Source organism: Danio rerio, chromosome 2 (genome assembly GCF_052040795.2).
Source record: "Danio rerio strain M-AB ecotype USA chromosome 2, GRCz13ab, whole genome shotgun sequence".
Lineage (NCBI taxonomy): Eukaryota > Metazoa > Chordata > Actinopteri > Cypriniformes > Danionidae > Danio > Danio rerio.
The window spans coordinates 16,666,797-16,692,860 of NC_141022.1; the positions used below are offsets into that span (position 1 = coordinate 16,666,797).

General features: G+C 36.7%; 1 protein-coding gene and 1 long non-coding RNA gene across 2 annotated transcripts; one reads left to right on the forward strand and one right to left on the reverse strand.

The window, feature by feature from the left end:
* On the forward strand, positions 1-25,344 carry ebna1bp2 (EBNA1 binding protein 2). The gene is given in 9 exon segments (NM_001003840.1): positions 1-136; positions 365-448; positions 4,559-4,734; positions 15,978-16,101; positions 17,901-17,990; positions 18,067-18,142; positions 18,228-18,315; positions 24,949-25,114; positions 25,214-25,344. Coding segments are annotated over 9 exon segments (927 nt in total). The 5' UTR covers positions 1-61; the 3' UTR covers positions 25,262-25,344.
* On the reverse strand, positions 7,630-13,851 carry LOC147846253 (uncharacterized). Its single transcript, XR_015478332.1, has 2 exons — positions 10,974-13,851; positions 7,630-8,553 (listed from the first exon to the last, which is right to left on the reverse strand). It is a non-coding gene; the product is annotated as an uncharacterized LOC147846253 (long non-coding RNA).
* Positions 25,345-26,064: the final 720 nt, after the last annotated feature.

Sequence of the window (26,064 nt, forward strand, 5' to 3'; positions counted from 1 at the left end):
CACATGTGAAGTATTTTGTGGCCGTACGTACGTTTGTATTTTCATTGTATATTCTTTGACTATGATAGAAATAGACGAGGATCCTCAGTTGGGGTTGCATTTCGACGAAGACGACGATGAATTATCTGACGACGAGGTAAGAATATGTTCCGCTTCACACGTGTTTATTTCGGGCATGGTAGAATAGTATTTATATTACTTGGACATGCCAACGCATTGAGGCAAAGTTGTTTTTATATTTGGACGTTTTCTTTAACAATATCATTTCAGAAAACATTAGACTGTTAGAATGTTAGTCAAAATAATTAAGAAACGTTTTCAGATTTTAATAGACATGTCTAATAACTTAATGCTCTCTGTTCAGCTGCAAGAAGCTTTCGCTAAGGGATTGCTCAAACCTGGATTGAATATCCCTCAGGATGAGCAAAAGAAGACCATCAACAATGTGGTAAGTTGATTAGAGCTGCTTTTACACGGTTTAGTTAATAATACGTTTAACATTTATACTGAAAGGCATGTGTAAAAAGGCACATATGCCTTTAAATATTGTTTTTATTGTTGTTGTATTAAAGTGTTTTGCATAGGGGAAAATAGAAATAAGCAAGGTTCTTCGGTTTGTTAGATTATGTAGAATTTGTTGTGTAAAGCTTTATTCATTTGTGTGTGTGTGTGTGTGTGTGTGTGTGTGTGTGTGTTTATTTATTTATTTTTTGCTTTTATAAAGCTTTTGATGCTCTTGAGCGCATTTAATTTACAGTAGTTGCACAACTTCAACTTTGATATATTTTCTTAACTCCATTCGCACTTGTAAAAAAATGTTACCTGCTCCATTAATCTTAAAGTCCCCTATAATATTTACAGAAGTTGGTTTGAGTTTCTCTTTGCCTTTTGTAAAAGCAACCAAACTTTTTCCTCATTTGTTGAATAGTAGTTTACAAGCTATTATTTAGATCAGATAATCATTTTCTTATAAACCAACTAAAACACGACACCACTCACTTTCTGACGGAAGAGTCGCAGATCTCTTAAGCCATTAATTCTATTAAAGTGTTTTAAAAGCTTCTGGCTTAACTTTAAATTTTGACTAATGTGAGCTGTTTTCCATAAAGTCCTTTTCTGTCTCTTTGTTTGGGTGTCAATAGTTGTAAAGATGATAATATTCGAGGTAAATAAAGTTTTGATTAGTATTTTCAGTAAAGTTTTGCTCTCTCGCTGTATGTATGTGAATAAATCCTTTTGTGCTGAGGTTGATCGGATGTTTTTTGATTTTTTTCTTTGGAAAATTTTGGTCATGGGGTCTGAATATTCTCAACTTTTCTTCTATGAACAATACATTTAAGATAATTTGGTTGAGGCAGTTTTTGAATTAGGGGTATGAACCTATGCTGGTTTCATGGTTAGGTTACGATTCGGCTTTAGCTGATAGTTGTTTTAAATAATCATGATTACAATAATAATCAAAATAATCATGATAATGATTTTTCCCAAAATCGAGCAGCCCTGCAACACAGTTTGTGTTTATGATCTTTAATATTAATAAATAATATTAATAACAGATTTAGAACTCCTCGCTTTAGACGCTACGTTTTAGAGCTTGTTCTTGTCGGCGTAATATAGGTTTATTGTATGAGTCAGATAATGAAGAATGATTAAGAGCATCCTTTTCCTTTATTGTATCCTTTCTGCAAGGTGCTTTATTTATTTGGTTGTTTGTTTGTTTATTTTTATTGTGGTGAGGACAATATTCCCTGTCAAAAATGTCCCTACCGTACAACCAACAAATTACACCTCTATATGTACCCAAGTAGCCTAAGTTAAGTTACATTTTATGTAAAAAAAAAAAAAAGAAATAACAAAGACCAAAAAACTATGTTAAAATATCCGTACAAACGTCCATGTTTATTGTTTAACTTTTGTTGATAAAACAACAAAATACACCCTATAATAATGTAGTTAAATATTAAATAACTTTAACTGTTTGAAACAGTATAATAATAATTAAACCATTACATTTTTATGAACTTCACAAATAGACTAAATGTCGCTTTACTAATCAGTAGGGTTGTGAAGATGAGGAAATTTTCTGACAACACTGTTAATACCAGTATCACCGTAGGGGTGGGGGTCTTCTCTTTTTTTTCTGCTTTTAAATAGCTTATAAATGTGTGCGTATTACACTTTCAGTTTTGCTGGAATTGCCATTTCGGCATCAATTGTTTGAATGGACGACAAGGAAACTACAAAAAAAAAAAAACACTTAACACAGAACTTTAATGGGAAAAAACACAACAATGTTACAGGCTAAAGATACTTTTTGGTTACATTTGCCAACAGGGGGAACATTTGGTTGTCTTTTGTTTTCCTACATGACTTCAATGTCTTAATGTATTAATTAGCCTAATGTATTGTATATTAATTAGGGTTGGGTACTGAAACCTGGTGCCATTTGCACTAGACCGAATCAGCATATAAACTTCGGTGCCTAATTCCGGTGCCATGGATGCTGCGACAAGAACATAAAGCAGGTCACACACCAGAAGCGACACGTAGTGCCATTCATTTTAGAATTCGCAAGTCAGTGACTGTCCACGGCACCCAGGCCCGACTCATGACTGTTCATATATCTGCTGAGCCACAAAGAGCCAACTGAATAGTGTCATTTTAAGTAACATGCGAATGTGCATGTCTGGTGTGTGATACTATCAACTGTCATGTGCGCGACATGCTGCGGCTCTGAGCGGCGCATCCACTGTGTGATGCCCTTAAAGGGTCACGAAACACCAAAACAATTTTTTGAGCGGTTGGCAGTCGTATATGTGTCCCACACTGCTAAAAACACTATTAGGACACCTATATTTCACTAAAAAGTGTAAATTGGTTGTTTTTGCGTTATTTCAAGCAACTTCGTACTTCCAGTTTGAAACGAATTTTTAAAGCTGCATCACGGTCATGACATAATAGCGTTGTATTCCAGCGTGCAGACTGGACGCCTGTGCCAGAGTGTGTCTTATTACGTCTTACAGTGTGTTGCATTAATGCATGAGTAAGGCTTGGTTCAAACCAATCAGCGCGCTCTATTGTGCAACTTTATTAACATTCATTACTGTCACAGTGTTTAGACGGCAGAGACGCCACGTTGTGTTGGCAAAACAAGCGTGAAGTGTTGCTTTTATAGTTTGCTGCAGTTAAGTTTCGTTTTCATTTTCTCTCTGTGAGAGCTCAGACTCACGCAATGGATTAACAGTGTACGCGACGCTCGACAACAATTACTTGCGTGTCTAAGGAGGATTATTGTTTACCTGAGAGCTGTTCTCATCTGCAAACGCTGAGATCCGGATTTGCTTGTAGTCTCCTCTTAATAAAGACGCGGCTCTATGTGCTGGTGATTGTCCTGTCTGTACAGATTGGGTAAGTGAGCGACCAGTGCTCTTTGTTTATTCAGTTTGTTCGTATCAAACAAACTATTGCACCGAGTGTAAACATGTTCGCACCACAACCAAACTTTAACCTTGTGTAGGATTTTCACCGCATTTAGTGACCGGAATAACACACACGGCTTTATGACGATACCTGCCGTGTGCATCTAAGTTTCCGGGAAATGCTGATGGTTTTTTTCTCTCATTCGCCATGCGGTATCAAACATTGCATGAAAAATACACGCTTAGAGCAGATCCTCGAATCAAATATCTCTGCAGTTAAAGTCCAACATTTAATAATTTGGAAAATAATTAGACTACAGATGTCCATGTAGGTTAAACACCATCACTTTCTCCTGTGTGTATGTGTGTGTATTTTGACTCTAAAACTCGCGCATGCCCAAATAGACTCCCTAAACAGAGCTGGACACGCCCACTTTTCTGACTTTTTCCCAAAGTAGAGGTGTGAAAACACCCTGCTGAAACGAGGGGGTTTCATGGCCCTTTAAGAAGCACCAAGAGGTGCATTGAAGGTACAAAGAAGTAAGCGTTGTGTCACACCATCTCTAAATGTTTAATTCTAAACAGCTTTGAAGGATACGGATGTTAGCGATGTCAGGCGTTTGTTATTGTAGCTTATAGAGGGCAAAACGTGCAGTACATAATACATCAGTACATAATAAACATTTATGATTATTACTAAACCGATACCAAATTGTTTGCATCTGCATCGTGGTGCATCAAAGAAATTTTTTTTTTTGACAGCCTTATTTTGAATGTACCTGATTTCTTTTGTATTTATAAAAAAAATATTGCGTGTTGTAAATGGGGTAAAATAAGAGCCCTTTAAATAAATTTGTTGAGATGGATGATTTATTAAAAATGACTTAATGTCTTTATAAATGGACGTCTGAACTGATTTAAAAATGTTAAATCGTTGAGTAATGAGACCTTGCTGCGTGTTGCTCAAGGACAATAATGCCAATTTAGTGTTCGTTTCCCTCCACTGATTTGCCAATTTTTGCAACTAAATACCTTTCACTTTTTAGACAGGTTTTGATTTTTAGCCCTTTGGCATGTCAAATATTTATATTATTTTATTTATTATTTTATTAATTTATTATTTATATTATTCCATTCAGGAGGGTTTGAATAAATGCCTAGCTGAGTTCAAGAAAAACCTGCCATGGATTGAAAGACTGGACCTCACCAATCCCCCTGCTGTTAACATCATTGCAAAAGCAGAGGGCCGAGCACAACAACCTGAAGGCAGTAAAGAAATAAATGCAGAAGATGACTTTCAGAGAGAGATGTACTTGTAAGTAAAACATTATATATAATAAACTTGTGGCTTAAATTTTGTTTACTTTTCCATGTTATACCTTACAGTGGTATGTGAATCTGTGAAAATGTAAAATTGACAAAATGATCATAGTGATTGCATGTTTATTTTTATTTTTTTCCAAGAAACCAGTTTTACCCTGCAGGGCTCTACTTACTGAGACCAATAGTAAATATTGAATCACATTTGTGCAACTGACCCGGTTAAAGCTCAGACTACAACTCACAAATTCTCTCACATGTACATTACCCATCAACAGTGATGTTAGCTGTTATTAGCCAAGCCCACTATTTTTGGTGCAACAAACTTAATAATAACTGTCGAGTGACCTCTGCTTAAACGCACAATTCAGTGCTTCTCTGACAACGTTTTGGGCATACTCGCTATGTACAGGTTGTAGGAGGTTTGCTGAAGGTGCAGCTGTGGTGCAGTGAGGGGTTTGCGTCTTTAATAATCTACGACAGTTTGCCTTCATTAAACAGTAAGAATGATTAATAAATCCATATCAAACAGTCTCTTAAAAGAATGGTTTTGCCTTCAGTTTCGTGCTCAAGTGAACCGAACTCTTGCACACCTCTTCCAACCGGGCCAGGGCCGGCCAAGTGAACCGTACCTGAGCCCGATTTAGAGCACTTGCACTTCTCAAACGATCTGGGAAACGGGCCCGGGCACTATTCGGATAGCATAGTCTGAGTACGCCCATAAACAGTTGTTTAATTTTGAGTCCTTTCTATTACACATGCAGCCTGTTGCATGCATTTTTGCTGTTGGTGCTCCTCTTCTAAACAGGTGAACAAAGCTGCCTCCTCTTAGCAGAAAGTCAAATGATTAATGTGATCATTTAAACGGCTTAATGTAAGTTGTTGTTTTAAAAACATTTTCAAGATATTTTTAACTTTAGACATCAGTCATTATTGTGTTTAGAGAGCAAAAACATCAGTCGTGTGTGTGTGTGTGTGTGTGTGTTAGGCTTGGGCGGTATCCAAATTTTGATACTGTCAAAACGCCTCCACATTTTACCCTGGTATCCGGTTTTACCGGCGTAATAATAAAAAATTATGACGTAAGGCTCAGACAGCATCACCAAACTGTTGGCTTGAGCCTAAACCATTCAGAAACTAAATGCCTTCTGTGAACTTAGGCTAGCGGTCAGAAAGAGAGAGAGCGCCAAGCGACACACAGCATCTCTCTCTCTTACACCTCCCGTGATTTATTCAGAAATTTACTCCCACACCGTAAGAAACCTGGCCGGCTCCCGCGGAACAGCAACAGGAATGCAGAGAGCTGTAATTGGGCCATTAAAATTATACCCGATAGGTCCCGAGTCCGACAGGTACATTTTGATTGACAGCTTTATAAAGCCAGAACCCGTTTACAGCCCGACATTATTCAAATGTGCTCATGCACACAGCTCTAATGCATTTTTTCAAGAATGAGTCATTTATATGTTTTAACAATTTATTCGTAACAAACGTATACTATAAGCCACTTGGAAGTTGGAACAAAGAAATAAAATAAGTCCTCTGTAGTATCGTAACATCTCAGCACTCTAAATAGGCCTGTGTACATACACTTAGCCTTTAAATTGGCCAACACACCAATGAAAAGAAATATTGCCTAACAAATCAAATTAAAATAAACTAAATGATGACGGGTATTTTGGCAATAACAAAATTAAGATAAAGGCTCTGCAAGATTTGTTTCTCCACTTCTCTTCACAATCTGGCATTAAGGCGGCGGTGAAGCTGAATATTAAAATAATAATGCCACCATTAGCCTGTATACTCTGTCTACATTATGATTGTATGGTTTAATTAATATTTATTTATAATTTAAAAACCCTATACTCACCAAGATTAGGCTACGTGTGTTTGTGGAGGAACATTATTAAATCCACTGGCTTTAGCGCAGTCTTGCACTCATGGTGCGTCCAGCAGCACTGAACACCCTTTCTTGCGGCTACAGGCCGAGATGCAGAGTTCTGATCTGGCTGATTTTGGAAGTTTTGGGTAGGATTGTTTGTTCATCTTCTACCAGTCAGGAACATCCATTTAATTTTCCATGACAGCAGTTTCACTGTAGCGAGTGGCCTCGTCTTTTTACCTGTCAGCTTGCGGTTTAGGGCTGGAATGACTGTTTCTTCTGAACTAGTGACTGACTTGACCGCCGTCAAAATTAGCTTTTTTTTACTACTTCGTCATAATTTGTTTCACCTTTGCAGGGATGGATTTTAATGCAGGGATTTGGATTTTTTCGGGTCTCGCCGGGTTCGGGCAAAGATCTTCAGCTCTAATGCAGACCTCGTTCATATTAACCACGTCTCCCTTCTGTTCAGTCAAAATACTGCCAAACTGCAGGACACTTTGGAGCGCGACTCGTTACGTCACCTCTCTCCCCCTCCCTCTCCCTCTCTCCTCCACACTGTCCCGTGATGACAACCACACATACGTTTTTGTAGGCATTAAATAAAGGATATTTAATATTTTATGACGGTATAAGGGTATTGAAACTGACACCGTTGCTATTTTTAGATCCCGCAGTATACCATAATACCGTAATACCGCCCAAGCCTAGTGTGTGTGTGTGTGTGTGTGTGTGTGTGTGTGTGTGTGTGTGTGTGTGTGTGTGTGTGTGTGTGTGTGTGTGTGTGTGTGTGTGTGTGTGTGTGTGTGTGTGTGTGTGAGTGTGTGTGTGTGTGTGTGTGTGTGTGTATATATATATATATATATATATATATATATATATGACCTAATAAAGTGGCCAGTGAGTGCATACACACATGTTTGTGTACACTCACAGACGACTTTATTAGGTACTGTTGTAAAAAAAAATAAATGAATGAGTAAAAAGAAAAGAGAACCCAGTCCAGGAGACTAGAAAAAAGCAGAATTCCTTTATTGAGACGTGTTGGTTAATCTGCAGTCATACAGCGTCTTTTAGATTTCCATGTGTCTGCAAGAGCCTACTAGAGGTCCGCAGTCTGCAAGTTCTTTCACAAGTCTTACACAAGTCGCACACAAGTCTGAATTAGTCTGAATTTCATGTCTATATTGTGTTCTTAGGAGGAGGGGATTTGGCTATACAAAGCATGCAAGTTAAGGGTTGGAGTCAGCATGGTAAACTGCTTTTTCCGGCCTGATCTTATCATGTTCTGGAGACAAAACCTCCTGACCATTTGATTGAAAAGAGTAAAACAATAGACACCCCATGCTGTGAAACTGATAATTGCATCACTTTGGCTTAGCCTGTAGTCAGCAAGGCAAAGGTTAAATGACCCTCCTAGCTGGCATGTCAATGAAATAATATAATTAAAAACCAGATAATATAACTTTTCAGTTATACGTAGATTATTGTTCATTTGGAATTAGATGATAGAAATTTATATTTCCACAGTTCCCCCTTTGAGAGTTATTTAAAAACTCTCACAAAAAAATATAAATTTGTAAGCTTTCCTAAAACCATTCAATAGCTTCTGTTTGATAACAGAAGCCCCATCTTCTAGTCATGTAACTTGAAAAGTTACAGGCACATTTAACTTATTCTGTGTCATTTCAATATCTACGTAGATGTAAGTGTAGATTTCTAAAACTGTTCACACGTTTATGACAATCAGTTGTAATGTCATAAATCCTACATGATGACACAAAAATCATGTAGTTAAACTGTAGATCTTCTGAACGTCCATGGCTTGTGAATAGTGTTCAGTCTTTTGTGAGGTGTGTTTCTTGTGGTTCTTCTCCAGCACAGAGTTGATCTGATGACTTCCTATCATTCATGGATCTCCGTAGTGATGCTCTGGGGGGTATTCCAGAAAGCTGGGTTAACTTACCATCTGCTAAAACCTAAACTCTCGGTTGATTTACCCAAAACCTGCTTACCGCGAGTATGTTGGTTCCAAAACAGGTGACAAGAGTTAGTTAAATCAACCTCCTGAAGATAACCGCGGGTTAATGCGCGTGCACGGCACACACCTGAAGGCATTTTCAGTAGATCGCCGAATTCACGAGTCACCATAGAAAGTCACGGTAAGAAAAAAAGGGCAACGCACTTTACAGAGTCGAAGCTGGAGGTTTTAAACACAGAGATTACACATCTGCTTCAACGAAGGAAAGAAATATAGAATAAGAAATAGATAAGAAAATAAAAAATAAATAATAAGAAAATGTATTAATTGATTAAATTACACATGCCACCCTCCATTTTATTGTAATGATAAATTAACATCCTTTTTGAGTATGTTGTGTAACCATAAATGCATTTAATTTTCCTTCCATTAATTTCTTAAGGCCACAATATGTGTATTGACTAATAAGGCTTTTAGAAATTGTCATCTTTCTGGAGCTAGAACTCTGTCCAAAGTCATTAAACACAGAAACATTATTATAAAAGGTAATATTTAATTACTGGAGCTCTTTATTTAACACTCTAGAATATGCTTTCTGACATGCAGCTAATAGAAAGAGGCCTGTCTAACTGCTGTGTCCTATAATAAAGGCTTTTCAGTGATTGAGTTTTTGACTTAAACCACACACTCTGTCACTGTTGTAAGTGATTGTTGTCAGATAGCTTTAGGTTCTTTTTATTTTGCATGCAGACGAAGTTCCTTCTGCCTCAACTAACAAGCAGTGTAAGAATTTTCTGCACTTTTCCATATTTAAATATTACTCTTGGATCACAAAATCTTTTATCTACATATTTAAATTCTAAAGTAGCTGTATAAGGTCCATCTTCAAATATAAAGTCACATGAGCATCAACTTAAGGTGAGAAATGTATATGAAAAATATGTTACACGTTTAAAGGTGCGTGTGTAAAGCAGTGTACAAAATCATTCATTTTATTTCAGGAAGTGAAGAAATGAACAGACCAAACTATTTGAGTAAACATAGTTTTTTGACTAATTATATATATATTTTTTAGCACTCTTCCATCTGTTTTGTCTGCTTGGGTCACTGAGATTTCCTCTGGGTCAGGCTGCAGGTACGTGTCATCGTATAAGGCAGAAAAGGGTATCTTTTGTCCTCCAGCAAGTAACAATGTAGTGCCTATGATTCTATTGTATAATACAAATATAATAAAAATAAACATTGTGTTAAGCAACATTTGCTTTATAGTTTTTTTTTTTTTTTTTACTATATTTGTGTTATACACTTGAATCATTATTTCCTGAAAATCAGCCATTTAGCCTCAACATAGTGATGAGGTGGGGTGTGTGATGAGCTGGTAAGTGGAAGCAGTAATGAGTTTAATAGTTGAAACATCAAAAGATTAAGGATAGAAAATTAAGTTGTACCTGCACACTTATACTTTGGACAAATTTTATATTATCAGTGTCCTTTAGTGACTGATGGAGCTTTAAAATCGGCTGCAATTAATGCACACAATAGCATTTAGAAACCCTGAAAAAAAATTATATTAAAAAATGTAGGTGTGTGTGCGTGAATGTATATATATATAAGAACGACGTCCTACATCTTAAATTATAGATATATTTTCCTACAAAAGACAAAGCTGCCACTTATAATATTATACAGAAATGTGAGGGTGCAGAAGGAGAGAAAAAACACACAATCTTTATGTGAGATTCGAACTCACTCCGTTGTGCGCTCCGTTGTTCTTTATCGACGCACTGTCCACTACTCTATTGCCGTGCTCTGAATCTTCTGTGTAATGATACGCAGTGATTTATGACCAAGGAACTGTACAAAAGTGTAAAAAACAGTTCAGTGTCAGGCATACTGTACAGGTGGTCCTACTGCCACATTGTACAGTTGCCTAAAATGCCCTGACGCGAATACAAAGAGCTGCACTGAATGTTTTTTATGGTAAGCGCAGACCCGGGGTTTGTCACATTTGATTTCAAAAAGGTTTGTTAAATACATTGACATTATGAATTTGGTTATGAAAAAAAACTATGCACTTATAACCCTCTCACAACGAAAAAACTTGTATTTGTGTGTCCATATCCATAAATATTCCCATCAAAAGAGCATGCAATGCTCAGTAAACTCTTTAAAACAGACAAACTCTAAAACATAGCAACTTACTCTCTGAACATAACCTGCTCCGGAGCAGGTTATCTTCAGAGAGTAAGTTGCTATGGCTACTTAACATACCCAGAAGTTACCTCCGATTTTGGAACCAAAGTTGAGGTTATCCACCTACATACTCTCAAACTTACCCGGGTATGTCACATAACCTGCTTTCTGGAACAGCCCCCTGGTTCAGAGTGTTTCTGAGAAGATGCAGTGTTTGTGTTTACCTGCACACAAGAAAACAAGGAAACAGCAGACCAGCAGTATTCATGCATAGACTTGTATGATCATACAGTTCATGTGTCTGGTTATTCAGGTGATCGTATAGTGGTTGTGTTAAGTTGGTGATCGTATAGTGTTGTGTATTTTCTGTCTCCTAATCTTAAAGTTATGACACCTATAAAACAGTGAGGTGAGGATAAATGGGGAAAAAGGGAGTCTTCACCACAGGGTGCGGCCCCTGAAGCCTGTTGCTTTCAGTTCTGCCCTGGGCTCCTCACTGGTTTGTGTGTCCTGTTCTGTCCCTGAGTGTGGTGGGCAAACTTTTAAAATGTGAGACACAAACTATCATTCAATAAATATCAGTCCTATCAGACATCATAACATTGAATGGGTAGTGATTGAAAATATGTGTTAAAACACATTCAAGGCTGTAAGTGGACTTAAGCAGAGTTCCCTAATACAAAGGAAGAAGTTTCCTTTGTGTCTTTTTACAAAGAGTCTTTCATCTTAATTCTAAATGAACTGGGACATTAAGCACTCACAGCCAAAAATGGTTAGCATCTTTTTGGACAGCTCAATGGATTTAGTGATGAGGGGAGGGGTATGTTGAGGGCATTTAGCAAACTGTTCAGAAGTTGATTTACCCTGTTCATCTCTTTAAAGTTCTTTTTATCCTTTCTACACTCCCTCATCCAATGTCCTTTTTTACCACAGTAATGACAACAGATATTTTTCCTAAGACATTTGTGATTTGATGTCTTTTCTGTGTTGACCTTAGTGGCGGCTGCTTCAAGTCTGACTCTGTCTTTGATGTACGAGTCTCTTTCCCGCAAAGCTAAACTGTTCAGATTATTTCTGAGAGTGGTGGAAGACCAGGTGATGTTAAGAAATGGCAAAGCTTGTCTGTATTCAGTTGCAAGGCCATCTGACCAGATGCGGACTAGGGGTCCCTTATCATTTAGCACACTGTCCGAATTATCAGATAATCCACTGTAAGTTATGGCGGATTGACAAAATCTCTCAGTGAATTCATTCACAGATTCATCTTTCCTTTGCACACAACAAGTCACTTTTGACCAGTCAATCTTTGGGCCAATAATGTTCTTTAGAGCTTTCAAAACACCCTCTCTCAAATCATCCTTACTGGCATGTTGTAATTTAGAGGTCACAGTATGCTCAAAACTGTTGAATTCAGATTCAGTGAGAATTTGAGACATTAGCTGGGTGACTTCTGTTAATGTCATGTCATAAAGACGCATTTTGCTGATTAGTGCTCTGCTAAACTCTGAAAAATTTGTGCGTGCTGATGGTAAGCTTTGAGACAGTCTGTCTATTTCTTTAGGTCCTAGTGTTCTGGAAACTGTTTGAATTTGAACAACAGAAGTGTTGTTGTGTGAACTCTCAGTTCTCTTAGATCTTCTGGCACCACAAACCTCTACTGAGCCTATAGGTAAATCGCTATCTGACTGGATGGAAATGTCTGTTTCAGAGACAATTTGTAAGTCAGGATGTTTATTATCAGGCTGACTAACCTCTTCAATGTCAGTTTTTGATTTCTTTAGGTTCAGTTGTTTTGTTAATGAGGTTATCTCAGCATGAAGCTCTTGGATCTGTTTTTCTAATTCTGATTTAGCTTAAGCTTGTTGTTTAGCTCGAGATAAACTGAATTCTCTGTAGCAGCAGATAATGCCTTTTACATTGTTTTTGCGAATGCATGCATCAAGCACTTTCTTGCATTCATCTAATGTCCAAACATTATCTGGGTCAATGCGAAATTTCTTTGTCAAATTTAGCCTGACTGACTCTGTTATTGAGTCCATGTGCTGTCTTGGCAGCGATTTAAAATCCTGATCTGACAATAAAGGAGATGTTAAACCACCTTTTTCAGTTGTAGTGATCAGTCTTGTATTCTGTCTGAACATTTTGTGAGCTTATTATCACAAAGTAAAAATACTAAAACTTTTCAGATGAAAGTGTAGTAATTTCTTCTCTGGCGAAACAGAGGGTAACAATATTAGCACATGTTGCTAAAACTTCCTGCCTAAACAAGAGATAACATCAATTAGCTTGTATAGCTAAACTTAAAATTCTCTGGTTGAACAGAGGGAAAACGAAATAAAAGAAAAGAAAATAGCGCATAAGGCTTAACTTCTCTGAAGAGAGGATAACTTTTTAAAAGAAAATAGCACGTAAGGCTTTACTTCTCTGTCTGAACAGAGGATAAACTGTTACTTCTCTAATGAAATAGAGAATAACTTTTTGTTAAACAAACCCTGCAGCTGTTTGTTAACTTTTCTCTGATGGAGCAGAGAATAACCATGTGTATAGACTGGTCTGTATGGTTCTTTTGATAGAGTGAAACTCACCAAATCGAGGTTGAGCTGAAAAGATTCAGTCTGGAGTGATCTGATCTTTGTATTCAGGTAGCTTCAATGTTCATCAGGGTTGCAGTCAGCAAATAGTTGAGAATTTGTGACGTCCGCTGAGTGACTTCAAATTGCCGTTGAGCTGAAGATTCCGTCTGAAGAAGTTTCCTTGATCTTGATGGTTCAAGTTGAATTTCAGGTAGATTTCAGTCTTTTGTAGCAAATTGTTGAGAATTTGATGATTTCAGTCTCTATCCGCGTCACGGCACCAAGTTGTTGTAAAAAAAAAAAAGAGTGAAAAAAAGAGAAGAACCCAGTCCAGGAGACTCGAAACAAGCAGAATTCCTTTATTGAGACGTGTTGGTTAATCTGCAGTCATACAGCGTCTTTTAGATTTCCATGTGTCTGCAAGAGCCTACTAGAGGTCCGCAGTCTGCAAGTTCTTTCACAAGTCTTACACAAGTCTCACACAAGTCTGAATTAGTCTGAATTTCATGTCTATATTGTGTTCTTAGGAGGAGGGGATTTAGCTAAACAAAGCATGCAAATTAAGGGTTGGAGTCAGCATGGTAAACTGCTTTTTCCGGCCTGATCTTATCATGTTCTGGAGACAAAACCTCCTGACCATTTGATTGAAAAGAGTAAAACAATAGACACCCCATGCTGTGAAACTGATAATTGCATCACTTTGGCTTAGCCTGTAGTCAGCAAGGCAAAGGTTAAATCACCCTCCTAGCTGGCATGTCAATGAAATAATATAATTAAAAACCAGATAATATAACTTTTCAGTTATACGTAGATTATTGTTCATTTGGAATTAGATGATAGAAATTTATATTTCCACAGTACACATGCCCAACTGCTCAATAATGCAAATTTCTAATCCGTGAATCACATGGTAGCAACTCATGGTCAAGACGATCTGCCGCAGTTCAAACCAAGCATCAGAATGGGGGGCAACAACGATTTAAGTGACTTTAAACATGGCTTGGTTATTGGTGCCAGACAGGCTGGTCTGAGTATTTCAAAAACTGCAGATCTCCTGGGATTTTTACTTACATCCATCTCTAGCGTTCATAGAGAATGGTCCAAAAAAGAGAACATATCCAGTTAGTGTGAGTTCTGTGGGCGCAAAACCTTGACTGGTTCGAGCTGATAGAAAGGCAACAGTAACTCAAATAACCACCTGTCACAAGCAAGGTATGCAGAAAAGTTTTGCTGCATCTTAATTCACATACTTTCTGTCCTAAATAGCATTTGAAAATAGAATTAGTATATCCCAAATCGTAGTGTGTTGAAATGTGTATACTGAAGGTTCCCGAATGGTTTACTGTTTCCGGTAAAAACTCTGCCTCCTACTTTAACTGCTAATATTGCCCACAATACATTGCGTTTTGGGCTAAGGATGCTCAAAATAATCGATTACCCGTTAACCGAAAGGGTGCATTTGTAACAGGTTAATTCAGAAATATTCCTAGCAAATCTAATAAATGTTGTAGACACATCACAACATAAACACGCTAAATCACATTTCACCAGCGTCTATGCTGATAGCCTTCTGGATCTGCATCATAAACACAACAAATAGGCTTTAGCTTTCATTTTAAAGCTTAAAAAGCATGTATGCAAATAAATGCAATATCATATTTAAACAACAAAACTGGTTACAAAAAGCAGGGCAGGGCTTTTTATTTTAATTAATTTTCTTTAGTTTCTTCTGGTTTTCTATGCTGTTGGAAGCACTGCAGGTGCGTGAAGATGCTGTGTTGTTATGTTCTGTTATTTATATGTTCGATTGTTAAAATAAATCAGTATTTTAAAATGCAATGTTTAATGTGCCAGACACAAAATAAAACTTTTTATTTGTGTTTTCTATGTTACAATTCATCTGCAACAGCAATACTGAACTTCTATAAAAACGTCTTTGGACATTAACATCTGAATGATAATTATCCAAAGACCTGAGGAGATTTCTCTGCATGAAAGACTCGTTACACACTCAAAGTATATATTTTTCCTTCTCAAAAAAATACATACTTTTACGGCGTAGTATAAGTATCCGAATTGGGATGCAGCACATCTCTGAATGCACAACACGTCAAACCTTGAAGCAGATGGGCTACAGTTGCAGAAGACCAAACTGGGTACCAATCCTGTCAGCTAAGAACAGGAAACTAAGGCTACAATTTGCAAAGGCTCACCAGAATTGGACAATAGAAGACTGGAAAAATGATGCCTGGTCTGATGAGTCTTGATTTCTGCTGCAACATTCGGATGGTAGGGTCAGAATTTGGCATAAGCAACATAAAAGCATGGATCCATCCTGCCTTGTATCAAAGGTTCAGGCTGGTGGTGTGGGGCATATTTTTTGGGCCACAATTTGGGCCCATTAGTACCAATTGAGCATTGTGTCTGCACCATGCAAAGAGTGCAAACTAGTTCTTTTCACATTGTCATTGTGGGGTATTGTTTGTTGAATTTTGTGGAATTAATGATTTCAGTCATTTTGGAATAATGCTGTTACATGAAATAAAATTGTGAAATAGTTGCTGCAAATTCTTTCTAGATGCACTGCATTAAATGTGAATTTGTTTCAGCTACCGGCAGGCCCAAGCAACAGTTTTAGCAGCGTTACCAAAGTTGCAAAAGTTTAAGATCCCTACTAAGAGACCTGACGATTACTTTGCAGAGATGGCCAAGACTGATCAGCACATGCAGAAGGTAAGAAAATGAGCATAATAATTTGGTGACTGGCAACTTGACAAACTATAATGGCAGCAGAGTCAATAATCACCAGTGTTGTGGTAAATACTGAAAAAAAGTTACTAGTTAGTTAACTTGATTACTTGGTCGATTAAGGAAATATCTCAGCTTTTTTCTGAGTAATGTAACACTATACATTTTAAATAGTAATTGTAACAGAAATGTATCACTGTCTGCTGAAATAATAAGTAGTTTTGCTGCACAGATAACAAATGTGTTCTTATTTATTAGAAAAAACAAAAATTGCTGGCTGGCAAGGACCTAAATGAATGTTTGAGTTGAGCTTTAGTCTTTAAACCAGTGGTTATACTGCATGGAAAGAAGTCTCTCAAACTTTTGGTCAACAGTTTGGATTGAATATCAGGCTGAAAACTCTTAACTGCTGCAATGGTTGGAATAGCTGCAGTAATTGCCTTTATTGTGGGAAATTGATTTAGATTCCCCATCCCTGTTTTGACTGTTTTCAAGTAGGTCATTACCTCAGTTTCCGCAGTGCTGAAGGTATCCTTAGCCCCCTTAAACCAGAAGCAGTCCTACACATTCCAGGAGCTTGAGCCTGATGTTGTCATTCACAGGCATCTTGTCACACCTCTGGTGTGGTGGTAAAACCAATTCCTTCTTCTGTGGAGGTGTCTGCGATATCTGTGAAGGAAACCTCTTCATCAGAGAGCGATACTGACTGATTCATTTGGAAGGCTTTAACGAAGTTGTTAGTAACTGTAGCTGTAACTTTCATTGCTGGCCCATACAATGAATGAATGTGATTGATTTCAGAAATAATGTCATACGTGTCTACCCTTGAACCACCCTTTTTTAGTATAGTGGTGTTTATTCAGTGAGCTGTCATGCCAAGGAAGCTTTTCTTGAAGACAGAACAAATGTTTTGTTTAGCGTATCAAATGTTGTCTTTAGCTCACTTTCCATAATTGAACATTTCTTATTTAAGTAGTTGGAAGAAGTTTTTTTGTCCCATTTGCTGTGTCGCCTGGACATGGTATCATGCTAACAAGTTGCCTGAAAATGAGTGACTCCAGAGTAGAGACAGGCTCCATGTTTTCAACAACATACAACAACATGGCTTTGTTCATCTGGTCCTGGGTAACTGTCCAGTTAAAAACTAGCAGAATTAGCTTCTAGCTTTGTTGAGGCATATAACTTTCGAAGGTGCTTTGAAAAAGTTGCAGTTTTTCGTAGTGGATATAACTTTTAAGCCAGAAAGACGCTTGCATTTGACAAAAAATTTAAATAATTTTCTCAAGTAAACTAAAATGATGAGCATATTTCCAAGCTGGGAAACATTTTTTTTTGCCCTGACTCTCCATGATTACTGTATAAAATTGAATAAATGGAATCACTACCACGACACATTTTTTCATATATATGTATATGTATATGTATATATATATGTGTGTGTGTGTGTGTGTGTGTGTGTGTGTGTGTGTGTGTGTGTGTGTACGCATTTGAACCTGTTTGCCACATCTGGCTGATCTGTAAATTTAGTTTTTTTTAAACTGAAAACAGCCGTAGTCACTGTATCTGTATCAAGTATACCACTGACTGGGTGAGTTCTTTATGGGTAGTTCAGTGTAGGTAGAAGTAAAGATGCACTGTGTGGAGTCAAACTGGTCACAGCGTGTTGTCATGAGAAAAAGGGTCTATTGCAATCTGGGACATTTAATATTGATATTCAAAAGGTGTTTTTGTCATATTATTTTATAAGATTTGTCCCTAAATTTTCTCTTATTTGGTTTTAACAGATTAGGAAAAAGCTTCTTCTCAAGCAAGAGGTGATGGAGAAATCTGAAAAAGCCAAAAGGCTAAGAGAACAGAGGAAATATGGCAAAAAGGTCAGTTTTAAAATAACTTAATACTCTTCAAATATTAAATTCATTAAATCATGTATTTAAATATGCGGCTCTACAGGTTCAAACTGAGGTGATTCAGAACAGGCAAAAACAAAAGAAAGCAATGCTGTCTGCTGTAAAGAAATATCAGAAAGGTATAGTTGAATCACTCAAAAAATCTTTGTAATAGAGTTTTATATTCTTTACTCCATAATAATCTACTCTGTCTGTGCCCTGCAGGAATGACAGATAAACTAGACTTCCTGGAAGGAGACCAAAATCAAGGACAGAAAGGATCCTCCACAAAGAAGCAAATAAACAAGAAAAAGTAAGCAATATCAATATATTTACTATATTTTTCAATACTTAATCAGGTTTTGATATGTCACAAGTCTATGACTCGTACGGGTCACCTTTATCAGGCTTGCATTACCAATGGTACCCTTTTGGTGGGCGTGATGTACGAAAGAAAGTTTAGGTCGGTGTCCTTCTTGCTTGAGGTAATGTCAAAGTAAAACTGTATGGGTCATTCACATTTCAAATGAGAAGCACTTCTTACTAAATATATACTTTATACACAAATACTTGAGTATAAATGTTTATTACTAATCGTTCTATGAACATGATTTGATTATAACTGCAGATCAATCTGAAATAGCCTACTGTAGCGTCTGCAATTATATAAAATAAATGCAACATATATGAACTAGTGCTGTCAATCGATTAAAAAAATTAACTAATTAATCGCACCTTTTTAAAAAAATTAATCGTGATCAATCACATTTAAAATACTGAAACTTGTAATTTTGCCTATTTAAATGTAAAATTAATGTAAACGCAAGACAAAAAATATTTAAATTCAAAATATTATTGTTTAATAAAATTTTTGTTTAACTTGTAACACAGATTTCTTCATGTAAACAACATACCCATAATAAACCATCAAGATCCTGGCTTGACAGCCATATTTATTACAGAAATTAAAACACAGGCATGTTAATGACATTTAAATTTCAAAACAATCAATGCCAATAAAGAAAACATTGATTTCAATGTTGGATTCTAAGTGGACAGCAAAAAAATGCCAAAATACAGGAATTGCAGATATTGAAAATGAAAAATCATAATAATAAACTATAGAATACAAACTGTTGCACTCATTGTAAAGTTTTATTGCTGTGAGTTGAGAACATTAATTATAGAGTAGAAATAATTTAGCTTAATCCTCCTTTACATTCATCCAGTTGCTAAGACTAGGAGTATCCCGCAAGTGAACAGAGACTCCTAAATGCCTGCAAATGAATAATAATTTCTTGCAAACCGGTCGTTAAATACATTCTATATCCCTCTCGCCCCTACTCAGATACGTCACTCACTCCACCCCTGACACAGACACACACACACAGACAGACACACACAACGCGCTGCAGACGTTTTGGCCCCAACGGCCTTCCATACTGGAGCGACTCCCCTCAGATTCAACACGCAGATCACGTTCATCAAATTTGTTAAGCGTCCTAAACTAAGCGTCCTAAAGTATTACTGTATTTTACAAGGATTCTGACACAACAACGCGAAGCATACGCTTTCGTTGCGTTTAATGAGGAAACACGCTAAACTTGGAGGGCGCATGCTGAAAGGCAGAGTAATGCCCTGTCTTTGACAGCTCGCGACTTCACCAGACGTTCTGAGTACATTTACACAAGACACCAATACTCCGATTTTAATATGATTAAGCTAATACTCTTATTAAAATTCTAAAGTGTAGCCTTAAAAGGAACCTTACCTTAAAGGAACACCGAGTCACGAAATGCGAAGGATTTTCTTTCCGTTCGCCATGCGGTATCAACTTACAACAGATGTCGAAAGTTAAAAATGAAACACCCGAAATTGCATGTAACTCTGGATAACTTGTGATGTAACTAATTGTTTTATACTGGAACTTGCCTTCAAAAAGTGCTTCCTTGGTCTTATCCACATTTATTGCATGTTGAACACACGTCCACCACAACAGGAAGTAAAAAAGACCTGAACTGCATTAATTGCGTAAAAAAATTTTTTAACACGTTAATTATTTAAAATTAATCGCATGCGTTAACGCGTTAATTTTGACAGCGCTAATATGAACATATGCAGACCCTTACAGTCTCCAATGTTACCAATTACAAAAAAACTACACACAGTATCGCGAGCTCTGGAGAACGTGAAAGCGCTTGCACTTGTGCTTGTATGGGGGGTTGATTTGCTGCTGCTCTTCCCTCCTTTGTCCTTTCATGTCTGCATGGACTGGCTCTTGGAGTTTTTTGCCCAGAGCAGAGCCATCCTGCCAACTATAACTATCTCTATTTCACTGAAGTGACCAGGGGCCTCATGTACGAAGACTTGCGTGGAAATCTTACTAAAACATTGCGTACGCACAGAAAAAAATTCAGATGTATGAAACACTGCGTACGTCGAATCTCACGCATATTCTTTTGTACATCTGAATGAACGTTAAACTGAGCGCAACATGCACGAGCACAAAACCCCTCCCTGCCTCCTCCCCCGTATGAATATGCTAATGACTATGCTAATGGAAAAACCCAATGAAAAAGCAATGGCAAAATCAAGCAAAAAGAGAAACTTTGAACAGAATGTGAAATGGAGGTGCTACTTTCGGAGGTAGACCGGAGAAAAGCGGTGTTATTTGCAAGTTTGTTCTCCGGAATTAACAACAAAAGAAAAAAAATAGAGTGGGAGAGTTAAGCTGATGCGGTTAATACAGTTGGGTCTGAACATCGCACCGAGTGCATTAAAAATAGAAATATTGTGGTTTATATCTGTAAAATGTTGCAGTACCCTTAGCAGTCTCAGTGGCGCACCTCGTAAGACGCACGTGATCATGTATTGACACGTTCGAGCATAAACTTGGCTCGAATCCAGCGTCTGATGAACTCTTTCTTCTTTTTTTCCCTGCTACATATCAGATTTTGCCCACTATTTATCACGAGAAAGACAAGTAGGAATCATCAATAAGTTTGTGCATCATATTTTATTTGCACATTTATTGAATGGAAATGTTTCTGATTCACACATGCAAATTCATCTTCAGATAGTGTCTTTATAGCAATGTGCGTGCAGTAGATAGCTCAGATTACATTGGGAAAACAGGCGACCGCTGCAAATTGTGCTTTAATGTTTAGCTGGTCAACTGTATGGTATGGAAACCTTACATACCTACTAGATGAACCCGTCTCATACAGCTGCCATTGCAAGGCTCAAACACTTTGTAGAGAGGAATTTAACAAAACTGCCTCTAGGAGTCGCCAATGGAAATAAAAGACACGCACAAAAAATGTGCGTACGCCAGCCAGAAAGCTGCCGTGAAGCTGCGCACATTCCCACGTTTAGTTCATTGTTAGTAAATCCAAACGTGAGCGATTCTGAGCGTGAAACCTGGCGTACGCAGTTTTTGTGCGTACACAGCGTTGATACATGAGGCCCCAGGACTGAAGTTCTGTTTCGAAAATAAAAGGCCATTTTAAGTTTTAGACATTGGTTGATGAATAAGTTTAACATTTTGTCAACTGTTCAATAGAATATCTAAATATTCATAACTTCCAAAATACCCTGGGAAGATATAATGTCTGGTAAGTTATTTGGTGAAAGATTTTAGAATAAAAAAAAAAAAGAATTAGTGTTGTTTTATTTACGTTTTAAAACCAGCTTAACTCTTGTGCATTCTTCAAATCGACTACTCTTTCGTTTTGCTAGTGGCGTTTTTCGCACTATTTACATCCGTTATAACAAATTGCTTTGACTGCAAAGCCTTGATGCATTCTTGATTGTTGGTGGGTTTCCCTGTTGGGAAGAGTTACAAATTAGAATTTTTACACTTGATCACCAGTGGGCACCATTAACTTTGGAAACCTGTTCCCACCATTGAAATAAAAAAAGAAGTCAGAATTCTCAGTTATGAAGTCAAAATTGTGAGCTAAAATGTCAGAATTCTGAGTTCATGTTGCAAATCTTAAACAAAGTTGTAACTGATATAATGTCAGAATTGAAAGTAATAAAGGAATTTATTGTTATGGTGACTGACCATAAATAGAGTGTCAAATACATGGACAAATTGCATTAGCTCATACAATAGACCAATTACCATGTTTGTAAACATTCAGGATGCATGCGCAGGGAGGTGGCAGAAAGAAACTAGGAGCGCTAGCATTTACATCGAGGGAATGACATTCGATGCAGTACAGAGTTTGCTATTGTCTTAGAAATAAGATATATTGATTATACATTATATATTATTTACATAATGCTTTTAGTGTATTATAACACCCAGTAATAAGCACAGTTATTCTGCAAAATTAACGTTAAAGTGAGCGCAGTTTGTCTGACAAGTCCATTTGCGATAGCACCCTCCCAATGGATATTGAATAAGACGAAATGACCAAGCATCCAGCCCCAAATATACAAATTCATTGAAGCTCCAAGTGATTTTACAAGAGAGAAGTTAAGTCTACAAGTTTTGGATGCCAACAATGTTGCTCTGTGGTCACGTGCAAGAACTAATGTTCCATGATTACCAGATTCAACACTTTGTAGTGCTAAAAACATAGTTAACGTTATGCAAGGCCTGGGTAATTAATCACCAACATGCTAAATTACTGCATTTTGACAAATGCGCGTGTGTGTGTGTGTGTGTGTGTGTGTGTGTGTGTGTGTGTGTGTGTGTGTGTGTGTGTGTGTGTGTGTGTGTATGTATATATATATGTATGTATATATATATATATATATATATATATATTAGGCTTGCCATGATAGGCTGTGTTGACAGTGATACCTGTTTTAAGACGCAAAACCGGTGACATCACTTTTCCACCGTGACACCGTCACCACATTTGTTTTTTGTTTTTTTTTTTCGTTGTTTTTTATTAAATATTTATTCGAATTAAATGGAAAATATAATTTGTAATTTACTTAAGACGAAAGCATTCATATAATTAAAATCTAAACATAGCAATGCGTCATATTTCATTTATCAAGTGAGGAGAAGAAATACGCAAGGCATACTCTTATTTTAAAAATCACGCGACCATCATCTCAATGTTTAATAATAAATATATATATATATATATATTTTTTTTTTTTAAACAAGAACGATTTAGCAATGTCGCGCCATTGACAAGCCAACTGCAGAGAAACAAACAACCATCGCGGCAACCGCAGTGAGCACTTTTTCCGTAGCTCAGCTCTTCTTTTTCACAGAGGCTGCACTCTTTAAAAACCCAAAGTTGCTTCGTCTGTCTGGAAATATTTCGGCTTTTAAGTCGCAAAACTGAGGCTGGTGCAGCTGACAGTTAGAATAGCTGAAGCCTTTGCGAATTCAGGCACAAATGTCTTTGTGTCAAAAAGTCTATCTTTATCTGTCAAAACGCAATTGGAGCCAATGTTATGTAGGAGTTGTGTAGCCTATTAATCAAGTCTAATAAAATGAAAACCAAAATAAATTATTCATTGCATTTTTCGTTTGATAAAAATATACAAAAATGAAAAAAACTCAAATGGTGGCTAGTTTGTATTAATGTGTCTTAATATTAATAAAAATATGCTTAGCCTATTCAAGCTTAAGGGTTACATACTGCGCACGACGTTACTGAACTCCAATATCTCTGCGGGAGATTGTTACTTATGTGTAGAGTTAAGTTTCTTCTAGTTTATGTTGGTAATGCATAGGTTTCTTAAAATGTTTTTTATATTTATGATTAATTTGTTGCACCATTGTCCTGCAAGACCTGATATTTCATTCATCTGTATGTCCACACATGTAGAGGAATGACAAAAAGAAGACTTGACTTAAATTAGTTTTAAAAGAATGACATGAACAGTCAGAGGTCTTTGATGGATGAAGAAAAAGAGCTGAACAAATTTGCAAACATACAATATCACTAAACTACTATAAACCATGTAACAATATTCTGCCTTCTGAATCCTGATGGAAAAAGACAATTATGTACAATTTTGAAATTCGTTCAATAATTTCTCAAAGCTTGGGTAAAACCTTGTAGTTTAGATCTTGGTCTATAATTGTTTAATTTTTTTAAATTATTACATCCACTGCTGCTGGAATCAGCTTCCAGAAATGATCAGATGTGCTCCAACACATTCAAATCAAAACCTAAAATCTGTTTAGCTGTGACTTTACTGAATGAGCACTGTGCTACGTTCAACAGATTGTACTATTGTCTTTTCTTTTCCATTCTCTTATAACCTGTTTTTATGCATTTTAGGCAGTTTTTTAAATTATTTTATTCTTTGTCATTTTTTTTATACTCATCTCTCTTATTCCTGTTTATGTAAAGCACTTTGATTTACCATTGTGTATAAAATGTGATTTATAAAAAAACTTGCTTTGCCTTGTTTTACTGCAATGAACTTCCCTCCTTTAAAAAGGTGAACTACAAAAGCAGATTACTAAGTCTTTGGGATATCAGAATAAAAAATAAAAGGGTTAAAGTTAACGGTTGAGCAATAAACAGTTGCGTGCCTTAAATAAAATGGTTTTTCATCTGATGTCAATGGATTTATTTAGTCCAAAATCTTCAAGTCCCCAGAGATGGAAAAATTAACAAAATCTCAATACCTGTAGAAGTAAAAAAAAAAATCATTAGTTCTTTACTCTGCAGTTATTGGGTGGATTTCCACCTGGTTTTTCATATTTAAATATAAAAGCTTTTCCAAAATGTTGGTATGTTACAGAAAGCCTTTTTAGATAACAAACCACATCAAAAGTGCTAAAAATGATTAGTCTGTGCTCCAGCACCCTGTGGACAATTATGGTCCAAGCGCTTGCTGAAGAATAGCCTCTTGTCACATTTTGACCTCTTTTGTGTAATGTGACATACTGACATTTTTTAGCTAGGTCATTAACATTATATAAAATGTGTGTATTAAATCTTTACTCTGTTGTCTTTAGTCCCAATGCTAAGAGGAAATATAAGGACAAGAAGTTTGGATTTGGAGGCAGGAAAAAGGGTAGCAAATGGAACACCAAAGAGAGCCATGATGATGTATCAGCGTTCAAGGCCAAAATGGCCCATGGGAAAGGCGGGGGTAAAGTCGGCAATAGAGTCAAGATGAACGTAAGTGTTGTCTCTTTAAAAAAATGTTTTTATTGTTAAAGAAAATATTTAAAGTCCCCCAGATACGATATTTTTCTCTCTCTTTCACACTCAAAACAGAAACGGCCAGGAAAAGAAGCAAGAAGGAAAATGAAGGCACGGAAATGAGCTGTATCTTCCTATTGACTTTAATTGTGCCATTAAAAGATGTTTTTTTTTTTCTTTTTGTTATTAATAAATCTTAGCTATTACTTCAGTGAAGTTTTGACTGTTTTCTTTCCCCTGACAAACACCCTTTGGTGTTTTTCAAAAGATGTTGCCTCAGAGCGTACATTTGAAGAATGTTTAAAAAATTGTATGACAAAACATTCATTAAAACCCTTTAGGATTAAGCATTAGGATTAAGATTATAGTGAATGGAAACTCTGTCAGTCCAGTTTTTTAGTTCAGTTCAGTTCAGTGCGGTTTAATTTTTTACTGTTAAAATTCAGAGCACTGAAGAGCAAATACATCAATGCGCGGCTCCGCAAGTCCCAAACCATGCAAGCTAGGGGCGATTTAGTCTGTGAACAGCCTTATCTGATGTCTTGTTATAGAAATATGACTTACAGAGCATGCACTGATTATGGGCTGTCATGATGTGTTTTTTTTCCCAAAAGTTCTTGAAAAAAGGATCACATTCAGGTCTTCATTTTTTTTTTAAAGGGTCCTGACCTCTGTAACACTTTTTACACACATTTTAAGCTTCATAAATATGTTCTGTGTTTGTCAAACAAATATATATATATATATATATATATATATATATTTTTTTTTGTATTAAAAAATAGTTTTGTATTATCAAATAACATTTGGGAAAGTTTGCTGTAGTAAGGAAGATCTGCTTCATTCCTGTCTGTCACTGTGCTGATTATCTACGTGAAGGCTATAAAATAAAGTATATAGCAATACAAACAGGACTTAGTGGCTTT